At 43.0% G+C, this 12,454-nt stretch overlaps 1 protein-coding gene across 2 annotated transcripts in view; it reads left to right on the forward strand.

The window, feature by feature from the left end:
• ADAMTSL5 (ADAMTS like 5) overlaps positions 1-12,454 on the forward strand; it is an 89,321-nt gene that overhangs the window by 39,097 nt on the left and 37,770 nt on the right. For both annotated transcript variants that reach the window (XM_073653184.1, XM_073653183.1), the window contains exons 3-5: positions 2,637-2,800; positions 10,910-10,970; positions 11,431-11,533. In XM_073653184.1, the coding sequence (XP_073509285.1) occupies positions 2,637-2,800; positions 10,910-10,970; positions 11,431-11,533 (328 nt within the window). The remainder of the gene's footprint in view (positions 1-2,636; positions 2,801-10,909; positions 10,971-11,430; positions 11,534-12,454) is intronic.

Here is a 12,454-nt window from a genome sequence, read left to right on the forward strand (position 1 = left end):
CCTCCATTGCGGAGTTATTAGCTTGTAAAGTTTAGGTTATAATTTATGATAAACCTCTGGTAACACCCAGTTGGGCTTGTCTCTGCATGATGTTGACCAATCCTAAACAGGTATCAACATACAGGGAAAAAAAGAACACACTCCTACAATAGCTTAGAACAGACATTCTCCTGTGTGAGACATGTACTGATAGAGAATGTTGGTGTTGAGTCAGCAATCAAGCTTCAATACCATGTAGATGCATGAATGAAATATGTGGGATGTTTCTTTTTTCCAAGCAAAAACACAAGTGAAAGAAGGTGGCACATATAATGACAGTCTTCTCTCCTCACTGGTCTCACTGCAGATCTGTGTGTAACTACAAAGTGCCTGGAGAACAGCAGAGATGAGAATGATTACTAACACTTCTCCAGCTTTCATCTCACAACAGTCAGTTTCAGGGAGGAGCAGTACAGGGGCATATCCCCCCCCCCCCCACACACACACACACACTAATGTGAGATAAAAGCTGAAGAAGTGTTATTGTTTACACTTTTCTACTCTACTCCCAGTACTTTAGACTCACAGACAGCTGGGCATGCAGTGATACCCAGAGGAGTGGAGACTGCCTGTTATTACATGTCTCACACAGGAGAAAGTCTGTTTAAGGCTATGTGCCCACGATGCAGAAATGCTCCGGATTTTTTCCTGAGCGTTTCTGCATCTCCCTGGCAGAAAAAACGCATGCGGATTGTACATGCGTTTTTCCTGCCAGGGACAAGTGAAGCGGTCTTCACATGCATTTCCACATGCGGGTTGACAAGCGCTTTCCAAGCGATTTTAGCATCACTTGGAAAGTGCTTGACAACTTGGTCACACTATATAAATCCATGCTATCGGCATGGATTTATATAGTGTGACCGTAAAAAAGGGTAAAAAATGAAAAAATAAATCTATACTTACCTTCTGATGGCCCCCGGAGTCTTTATTTGATCCGTCCTGGCTTGCCAGCAGCTCGCGGTACACTGAAGGACCTGCCGACCCATGAGTAAATGACGTCAGCACAGGTCCTTCAGTCCACCGTGATCTGCCGGCAAGCGAAGACAAGGAGACTGGGGGCCATCAGAAGGTAAGTATCATATTTATTTTTTATTTTTTTATTTTTTTTACAGGTTCTATGGTACCTGGGTCCGGAGGAGAGTCTCCTCTTCTCCAAACCCGGGTACCATCCGCACATTGAAACGCATGTACAGATGCAATGATGCGGATTCCATGCGTTCTAACGCAAGTCAATGGCGGTGAAAACTCAGCGCTTCCGCAAAATAATTGGTAGTGATGCATTTTTTTCCGCAATGATAATCCGCAGCGGAAATTTCCACAGCACGTGTACAGCACATGCGGATTATCATTGGGGAACATTGCAGACCTTCTAACAAGTGTTTTTTAAGCGTTTCTGCAGCGGAATTGCTGCTTTGGAAACGCTTAAAAAATGCATCGTGAGCACACAGCCTTCAGCTATTGTGGAGGCGTGTTTTTTTTTTATCCCTGTTGTTGCAGCCTGCTTATGATTGGTCAACCCCATACAGCTCAAGTACACACCCCCAGAAACAAATCTCTGGTAACACCTAGTTGTGCTTAGCATAAATGAACCTAAACTTTCCAAGCCAAGATCACCACATTGGAAAGAAGAAATCAAAATAGAAAAACTATGTTGAATTCAGCTCAGCAGCCATGATGGTGGCCAGTTTAACATGCTCAAACTGGTGAAAGGTCTTCTTTAAGAGTCCACGTTTTTTCTCCAGTGTAACTGAGAGAATAAAATATGAACTGTCACTGATTATGAAAGTAATGAATAGAATGTTTATCAAAGCGACGGAAAAGGACAACTCACTGAATAAGAACTGCTAATTATTTTTTTTTTACATTTGAGGCTGAAATATTGCTTATCTATACATGCTAGTCAGGGTTCTTTTACTATAAAGCACTAAAGTGGAGAAGAAGTAACATGAATAGTAATAAAATCACTATGTGGATGACTTTACAGCAGGAGATATGGAATCATGATGGACAGTTGAACATTTGGTGCCATCACATTCCGTGTTTCCTTTTTAGACTTTCTGGTTGAGAGCTTTCTTTACAGATTGGAGATTTTGATGCCTCATGTCAGTAGAGCATTTGGATGGGTTTTTTTTTGTTTTTTTTTACACCACTTATTCAGATTGTGTGAGACTCTTTGTTTCGACTTGCTTTTATTATTTGTCTTTCATTCAGCAAATCAATGTTTTACAAGCTTTGGAAATAAAGGAAACATGTTTTTTCACTTGTGATAAATCCGGGCCCTGTCTTCTTAGAGTTTTAAGGCTGTGTTATAGAGCAGACAACCTAAGCTCAAGTTCATAACATAGTTTATGTAAACATGATCTGCCCGATAAAGGCACTGTTATGTGCCTAGAGGGCGGAATGCCCCTTAACAATGTCATTCATGTATAAGTAAGGAAGCAGCGGTGGGCAGGAACCAATGATAAAAATCATGTTTGGGTTCTGTTAAATACTTATGGTGGTCTCCTCTTTCCAATACGCTTGTTCTGGTCTACATTAAATTGCTTATGAGCTTTTATTTTACCAAACTAAATACAGATTTCCCAATATTTTATTAGGTTCAGAGGACGCCAATAGAAAGAGGATTTGTCAACTGGTTTGGTCCTGAGCATAGTCCACCTCTGAGGTCTAGTAATGAGTGGAGTTCTTGGCAAAGCTGGTCTCCATGTTCTCGGACATGTGGAGGGGGAGCTGCAGTACGTACACGACAATGTATTAAAAGGTAAATACCTACATATAGATAAAGGTACCTTCATTGATCTGCAGATTGAATTTGTATTTAACTGGAATTTCTATCAAGAAACAGCTGATTAACGAGAATAATTTTGCTTTCAAAGATTACGATGCTCTGAGCTAATGTTAACATTTTAACAAAGAAAAATGAAAATCATAATACCAGCAATGATTAATATAAAAAAGTGAAAACCACAAATGACTAAAATTTCACTTTATATAATATTATACAAATCTTTGTAAGAAAACTATCATCATTACCCTTTCTGCAGTATTTTGTACATTTGTAATATCTGTGTAGTGTAGAAGCATATTTTCTGCCACCCATTGCAGTTAATAAAAATTGTGTTCTTGTTTAAATAGGAACTGTATTTTCAACAAACTTTCCACAAATCAATACAAGCGAATATAAGAAACTTTGTAATATATGTTATCAGAGAAATCTACTTCTTTTTCCACTAATAAGTCACATATTCCCCTACCCCTGCCTCCTGTAATCATCATCCACTCTGGATAAAAAAAAAAACAGTTCAAATCCTTTGAGCTAAACGGACTTTCAGTACAGTGAGGAAAAGTGAGGAGTAGGAGTGAGGGGCAGGAGAGAATACAGGCATATAGAGGCGCAGAAAGTTTGTGCTGAGCTTTCTAACAAGTCTTTTACCTCACTCCAGTGCTGGATTCATATTTACACTAATCTACTGCTGTATAAGTTTCATAAATTTTTCTGTTGATTGTCTCCATTTGCTAAAAGAAATTGTTACACGCACGCCGCTAGGTTCAAATAGGGCGAGACGGGTTTCATGAATTCTTTGGAATCCTGGGGGAACCGTTACTCAGGGCGACCATAGGCTGCAGCTTCTCTCAGGCACACGATAGATTCAATTGATTACCAGTCACATCTGACAAAAGTCTTTTTCAACAGTTTAACAGTGGAATTTAATCTGAAGCATGGCCAGTGCAATTCAGGGATATTACAGCAACAATCTTCATTACTGTACAGTCTGAGTTTCTTGAGCAACCGGCTTCAGTAACAATACAGTAGTTTCTTCACAAGGCACAGTATTACAGTCTCTTCAGTAGCATAATTCAGCATAGATTAGATCTCTTAGCAGCACACTTCTATGCATACACAACCACAGGCTTTTCCTTCACAAGGACACAATAGTACACAGCATTCTTTATCCTGCATGGAGATGGAAGGGGGGAGGGTTTGATGAGGGAGATGATTCCTGTGACACAATTCCTTCCAGTCTTTATCTTCCTGCCCAATAATACTCTGCACTGTTAGTTCAAGGAGTTCATGTGACCTATGTTTAGTTTCTCTCCTGATCTGAATTCTATTCAGTTGCCTACTGTCAGATACAGATAACACGCCACCTTTCTCTTCAGCTTCAGCGAGACAGAAAACAGCTTCCCCACAATCCCCTTGGGGCTCTGCTAAACCCTCCCTGTCTCCTGTGACTGTGTTAACCCCTCTAGTTGCTGGATGCTCCTGGAGCACAACACTTCCTGTCTCCTGTGCTTGTGTTACTTCTGATAGTTGCTGGATGCTTTTGAAGCAACAGCACTACTTCTGCATGTCACAGAATGAAGAGCAGGAATCCCTCTCTGTGTATTTTACTGTGTATGCAAGAGTTCATACCTGCTATTCTCCTCCTAAAAGCTTTCTGTGTATAGCAAATTAGTGAAACCGATCCTGCAGAGGGGAAAACTGGTAAATATTCAGGTTACAATGTCCAGAAACAGTGTAATTCCTCGTGCACACAGGACTGCTTATTTTGAAAAGTTACTTAAAAGTATGGTTACCCTTTAACAAACTGTTAAAATACTAGTAATCAGGATATTGGAGCATAAATGTTGTAACAAAGAATACTGTCCTGATCTTTGTTTTCACACATGCTATAATGAGATCTGTCAGCAGCAAAAATTAATCAGCTTGTTTAACGTTTTCCATGTGATGAAAATGAGCAAGTCTTAAAATAAACGGAAAACTAAGTGCAAACCGCAAAAAGTTCATAAGAACATATAATCTAAATGTTCTAGTCGCCTAATTCATGGTACGTGAGGGCATTAACCAACGTTATCCAGTCCTTTTTCTGGCTACAGCAATCTCAAATTTGGCAACTTAAATGAATCCTTTAACGTTATTTTTATTCTCTTCTGTGAAAAATATATTTGTTTTTGGCATATCATCCAGTGTGGTTGAGGCCCAGGCACCCCGATCCTCTGGCTGGTGAGGCCCCAGTAGAGAGGAGCTGACTTATGTTTATATTTGTACGCTCATATTAGTTGCTTCAGTAAAAACCATCTTCACTTCCTTCAGATCTTTTATTTAAACGCAATGTCTCTATTAGTGTTGAGCCACCCCCGTAGTGTTCGGGTTCGGTTCGGTTCGTCGAACACCGGGATGTTCGAGGAACTGTTCGTCGAACTGTTCGTCGAACACCTTAGAACACCGTCGAACACCGTTAAAACCAATGGCAGGCAAACAAAAACACATAGAAACACATAGAAAACACCTGCAAAGGTGTCCAAAAGCTGACAAACTGCTCAGAAGACACTCTCTTTAAAAAAGCCGGCCGGCAAATTCAGCAGCGGCATACACCGGTACCCGACAATTTAGACAAGAAGGAATAGAGCATCACACATAGATTAGATAGATAGAAACATGTCAGTCACACATATAAGAAGCACAGTGACAGTGTTGGTTACTGCACTTATCATTTAGTGTAAAGGATTTATTAAAAAAAATATTAGTGTTTTCATGCACCGTCTCTTTAAAAAAGCCGGCCGGCAATTCAGCATCTGTACCCGACAATTTATAACAGAAAGAATAGAGCTTCACACATAGATTAGATAGATAGAAACATGTCAGTCACACATATAAGAAGTACAGTGATAGTGTTGCTTACTGTACTTGTCATTTAGTGTAAAGGATTTATTTAAAAAAATAATAGTGTTTTCATGCACTGTCTCTTTAAAAAAGCCGGCCGGCAATTCAGCAGCGGTACCCGACAATTTAGAACAGAAAGATAGAGCATCACACATAGATTAGATAGATAGAAACATGTCAGTCACATATATATGAAGTACAGTGATAGTGTTGGTTACTGTACTTGTCATTTAGTATTAAAATAAAGGATTTATTATTAAAAAAATTGGCGTAGGGTTCCCCTTAATTTTAGGCTCTAGCGGAGGTTAAGCAGACGGCTGGGGCAGATGTTTGAAGCCTGGGAAGGGGGTAATACCCACGGAGCTTCCCAGGCTACTAATATCAGCCCCCAGCTGAATACATAGCCTTTACTAGCTATTAAAATGGGGGACCCCCCAAAAAAAAATGACGTGGGGTCCCCCCTAATTTAATAGCTAGCAAAGGCTAGGCAGACAGCTGGGGGCTGATATTAATAGCCCAGGAAGGGAGCCATGAATATTGGCCCCCTCCCAGGCTAGAAACACCAGCCGTCAGCCGCCCCAGAAATGGCGCATTCATAGGATGCGCCAATTCTGGCACTTAGCCTCGCTCTTCCACGCTGCGCTGGTGCGGTGGCAGGGGGTAATAGGGTTGGGGTTGATGTCAGCTTATAATGCCAGCTGACATCAAGCCCAGGTTAGTAATGGAGAGGCGTCTATAAGACACCCCCATTACTAACCCCATAGTCAAAGTTAAAAAAAACACAAACACCCAGAATAAAGTCCTTTAATTGAAATAAAGACACAATCCTTTATTGTTCTAAATTAAACCATGCTTACCATCACGCCCATTCCAGCTGAAGCCAACGATCTCCTGCAATAAAAGAAAAATAATAAAGCAACCTCATCCTTACCTTTCCATGGTTCCCACGACAGCTTCAGCTCTGCTACATCGAGATGACAGGCTGGACCGCAGCAGAACGCTGCCATCCAGCCTGTCATCCCGCAGACACTGAGAAGCGCAGGCTTGCTTGCGCTGCTCAGCGTCTCTCTGTGACGACATCCAGATGAGCCGAGTTCATGTCCAATGAACTCGGCTCACCTCATGCACGTCACTGACAGCGTGGGAAAATTCTCACGCTGAAGCGCTGATTGCAGGAGAATTTTCCCACGCTGTCAGTGACGTGCAGGAGGTGAGCTGAGTTCATTGGACATGAGCTCACCTCATGCACATCACTGACAGCGTGGGAGAATTCTCCTGCACTCAGCACTTCAGCGTGAGAATTTTCCCACGCTGTCAGTGACGTGCATGAGGTGAGTCGAGTTCATTGGACATGACCTCGGCTCATCTGGATGCCGTCACAGCGAGACAGTGAGGAGCGCAAGCATGCCTGCGCTTCTCAGTGTCTGCGGGATGACAGACTGGATGGCAGCGTTCTGCTGCGGTCCAGCCAGTCATCTCGATGTAGCAGAGCTGAAGCTGTCGTGGGAACCATGGAAAGGTAAGGATGAGGTTGGTTTATTATTTTTCTTTTATTGCAGGAGATCGTTGGCTTCAGCTGGAATGGGTGTGATGGTAAGTATGGTTTAATTTAGAACAATAAAGAATTGTGTCTTTATTTCAATTAAAGGACTTTATTCTGGGTGTTGTGTTTTTTTTAAATACTTTACTAGAAATTCATGGCGGTCATGTCTAATACTGGTGTGACCCCATGAATTTTGGGCTTGGGGCCAGCTGATAATACCAAGCTGGCCCTAACCCCTTTATTACCCAGTGAGCCACCGCACCAGGGCCCTGGATGAGTTGGGTACAGCGCCAGAAGATGGCGCTTCTATGAACGCGCCATTTTCCGGGGTGGCTGCGGACTGCAATTTGTAGCGGGGGGGGGCCCAGAAAGCTTGGGCCTCCCTGCGCTGCAGATTCCAGCCCCCAGCTGCCTAGTTGTACCTGGCTGGACACAAAAATAGGGCGAAGCCCCACGTACTTTTTTTTTAATTATTTCATGAAATTCATGAAATAATTAAGAAAAAAAGGCCTTCCCTATATTGTTGTGTCCGGCCAGGTACAAATAGGCAGCTGGTGGTTGGGGGCAGCCCGTTCCTGCCTGCTGTACCTGGCTGGACACAAATATAGTGCGAAGCCCCACTTCAATTTTTTTAAATTATTTCAGGAAATTCATGAAATAATTTAAAAAAAATTGACGTGGGGCTTCGCACTATATTTGTGTCCAGCCAGGTACAGCAGGCAGGAACGGGCTGCCCCCAACCACCAGCTGCCTATTTGTACCTGGCCGGACACAACAATATAGGGAAGCCCTTTTTTTCTTAATTATTTCATGAAATAATTTAAAGAAAATTGACGTGGGGCTTCGCCCTGTTTTTGTGTCCAGCCAGGTACAACTAGGCAGCTGGGGGCTGGAATCCGCAGCGCAGGGAGGCCCAAGCTTTCTGGGCCACCCCCGCTGCAAATTGCAGTCCGCAGCCACCCCGGAAAATGGCGCGTTCATAGAAGCGCCATCTTCTGGCGCTGTACCCAACTCATCCAGGGCCCTGATGCGGTGGCTCACTGGGTAATAAAGGGGTTAGGGCCAGCTTGGCATTATCAGCTGGCCCTAAGCCCGAAATTCATGGGGTCACGCCAATATTAGACATGACCACCATGAATTTCTAGTAAAGTATTTAAAAAAAACACAACACCCAGAAAAAAGTCCTTTAATTGAAATAAACACACAATTCTTTATTGTTCTAAATTAAACCATACTTACCATCACGCCCATTCCAGCTGAAGCCAACGATCTCCTGAAATAAAAGAAAAATAATAAAGCAACATCATCCTTACCTTTCCATGGTTCCCATGACAGCTTCAGCTCTGCTACATCGAGATGACAGGCTGGACCGCAGCAGAACGCTGCCATCCAGCCTGTCATCCCGCAGACACTGAGAAGCGCAGGCTTGCTTGCGCTCCACAGTGTCTCTCTGTGAGGGCATCCAGATGAGCCGAGTTCATGTCCAATGAACTCGGCTCACCTCATGCACGTCACTGACAGCGTGGGAAAATTCTCCTGCACTCAGCGCTTCAGCGTGGGAGAATTCTCACACTGAAGCGCTGAGTGCAGGAGAATTCTCCCACGCTGTCAGTGACGTGCAGGAGGTGAGCTGAGTTCATTGGACATGAGCTCACCTTATGCACGTCACTGACAGCGTGGGAAAATTCTCCTGCACTCAGCGCTTCAGCGTGGGAGAATTCTCACGCTGAAGCGCTGAGTGCAGGAGAATTCTCCCACGCTGTCAGTGACGTGCAGGAGGTGAGCTGAGTTCATTGGACATGAGCTCACCTTATGCACGTCACTGACAGCGTGGGAGAATTCTCCTGCACTCACCGCTTCAGCGTGAGAATTTTCCCACGCTGTCAGTGACGTGCATGAGGTGAGCCGAGTTCATTGGACATGAACTCGGCTCATCTGGATGTCGTCACAGAGAGACCCTGAGCAGCGCAAGCAAGCCTGCGCTTCTCAGTGTCTGCGGGATGAGAGGCTGGATGGCAGCGTTCTGCTGCGGTCCAGCCTGTCATCTCGATGTAGCAGAGCTGAAGCTGTCGTGGGAACCATGGAAAGGTAAGGATGAGGTTGCTTTATTATTTTTCTTTTATTGCAGGAGATCGTTGGCTTCAGCTGGAATGGGCGTGACGGTAAGTATGGTTTAATTTAGAACAATAAAGGATTGTGTCTTTATTTCAATTAAAGGACTTTATTCTGGGTGTTTGTGTTTTTTTTAATTTTGACTATGGGGTTAGTAATGGGGGTGTCTTATAGACGCCTCTCCATTACTAACCTGGGCTTGATGTCAGCTGGCATTATAAGCTGACATCAACCCCAACCCTATTACCCCCTGCCACCGCACCAGGGCAGCGTGGAAGAGCGAGGCTAAGTGCCAGAATTGGCGCATCCTATGAATGCGCCATTTCTGGGGCGGCTGACGGCTGGTGTTTCTAGCCTGGGAGGGGGCCAATATTCATGGCTCCCTTCCTGGGCTATTAATATCAGCCCCCAGCTGTCTGCCTAGCCTTTGCTAGCTATTAAATTAGGGGGGACCCCACGTCATTTTTTTGGGGGGGTCCCCCATTTTAATAGCTAGTAAAGGCTATGTATTCAGCTGGGGGCTGATATTAGTAGCCTGGGAAGCTCCGTGGGTATTACCCCCTTCCCAGGCTTCAAACATCTGCCCCAGCTGTCTGCTTAACCTCCGCTAGAGCCTAAAATTAAGGGGAACCCCACGCCAATTTTTTTAATAATAAATCCTTTATTTTAATACTAAATGACAAGTACAGTAACCAACACTATCACTGTACTTCATATATATGTGACTGACATGTTTCTATCTATCTAATCTATGTGTGAAGCTCTATTCTGTCTGTTATAAATTGTCGGGTACCGCTGCTGAATTGCCGGCCGGCTTTTTTAAAGAGACGGTGCATGAAAACACTATTATTTTTTTTGATAAATCCTTTACGCTAAATGACAAGTACAGTAAGCAACACTGTCACTGTACTTCATATATATGTGACTGACATGTTTATATTTATCTAATCTATGTGTGAAGCTCTATTCTTTCGGTTCTAAATTGTCGGGTACAGGTGTTTGCCGCTGCTGAATTGCCGGCTTTTCATGTTTCACTGTTGGCACTGTTCCCATCGATTTGGGCAATCACTGTAATGCCACAACCACCATGGCTGTGGCATTACAGTGAGTGGCAGACAATCCCTGCATGATTGGTGCTCTAAATAGCGCCAGACATGCAGGACACGCTTTTGGTGCACGAACAGTTATCGAACATAACCTCGAACAGCCGAATTTTTTGCAAATCGTTCGGGTTCGTCGAACAACTCGAACACCGCCCAAAACAGCTCGAATTTGAGATTGGCGAACAGTTCTAGTCGAACTCCGCTCATCTCTAGTCTCTATACATGTGGATATCATCTGCTGAGCAATATAAAAGTCATTCATCATGTAAGTCTAACTTATATGCTCCTCCTAACATTGAAAGTATTATTTTGGTGAGATATCTTTGTTATAACTCTTTTTAATAATGTTCTCTCCTGCTACATTGCCTGCAGAAGAATTATTATCTTTTAGAAGACGTGTATTTTTTTTTTCACATCTTATCTCTCTTCATTGCTGTTTCATAACAGAGATTCTGCAGGTCCAGACTGCCACGGAGACACTAGACAATATCAAGTGTGTAACATGAAGGTTTGTCCATTGCACTCAATAATATACATCTAAAGGGGTTTTCTAGCACTTTTATATTGATGGCTTATCCTTAGGATAGGTCATCAATATCTGATCGGTGAGGGTGTAACCCCTGACACACATGCTGATCAGCTGTTCCCAGTAGAACTCGGTTGCGGACCTGCACCGCATGGCTCTGTCAACTATATAGTGGCCGATGCCAGGTACCGCACCTTCCTTCCCTATTTGAATGATTGGGGGGCGGATATGTAGTACCTGCTTCAGCTAATATACCATTGACAGAGCAATGTTGTGCTGCTCCTCAACTGTGCACTTCCAGCCTCCGCCAGCATCGGGGTCATCTGATTGGTGGGGTTTCTGGGTGTTGCACCCCTGCCGATCTGATATTGCTGACCTATCTTTATAAAAGACATCTAATACAATGAAAAATACTATACTTAGTAATTCTTTTTTTCTATAGGACTGTCCATCTGGAGTGACAGATTTTAGACATTTCCAGTGCTCTTCTTACAATAATAAACCTTTAATGGGAAATTATCATAAATGGCTGCCTTTCAAGTCAGGTAAGCTTGCTCAGTATTTTTTTTACTTTCATAATATAAGAAAGCATGTGTTCATGATTCAAGATCACTTCTTGCTCTGCAGAGAAAATGTCTTACTGTAGAACAGTGCATTATAGGGAAACTCTCAGCAGGAAAATGTTACCAATGTGAGGACACCGTTTAATAGCTGTTGAGTCACTGAGTGTAGGCATGTAAACCTTTTAATGATTTTAGCTTTCCTGTGTGAGAATGAGCACAATTAATCTGCAGCGCCGTACATTGTGCTGGAATGCATTGATAGGAGTCCGATGTATTCCTCAGATGCATTGACTACTTCTCCCTCATGCCACCCACTGCTTGTGATTGCCAAGACTTCTCCTGATGAAATTGATGGAGAAAACCTGGCAATCAAAGGCTGGGATGGCAGAGGAGAAATAGAACCATGGAAAGTATAATGTACTACCGTAATAATGTTGGATTAGTTTATGATAAGAGTTTCTACCCAACCAGTGTCAACAATAAGGGTGGCCATACCTCACTACAGTGGCCGACAGCTATCTCCCCCCAAACCTCCCTTCCAAAGGTATGCTCGATTCAGCAAGGCGTTCATATTAAAAATGACTGATCCAGCTTTATGCTTTATACCACTGTATATTATTTTATCTTGTTTATTTCTTATGTACTTTTCACCTTGTTTATTTCAAAACTCAATAAAATGTTAAGTAAAAATGTCCAATCCTTCACTACCCCTACCACGATCTGGCAGATGGCTCCCATAAACACTAGTCTCTAATGTGTATAGTGGACTTAAGGATATGTGCACAGAGTGTCTTTTCCGGCAGGTCCTCTCTGTAACCACTAGATAAATGCTAAAAAGAATGAAAATATGCATTGCAATGTAATAAATTGCAGTGCATGTGTTCAGTCTTTTCAGCTTCTTTT

This window comes from Phyllobates terribilis, unplaced genomic scaffold (genome assembly GCF_046119375.1).
Source record: "Phyllobates terribilis strain yellow unplaced genomic scaffold, ASM4611937v1 Scaffold_11__3_contigs__length_659146591, whole genome shotgun sequence".
Classification (NCBI taxonomy): domain Eukaryota; kingdom Metazoa; phylum Chordata; class Amphibia; order Anura; family Dendrobatidae; genus Phyllobates; species Phyllobates terribilis.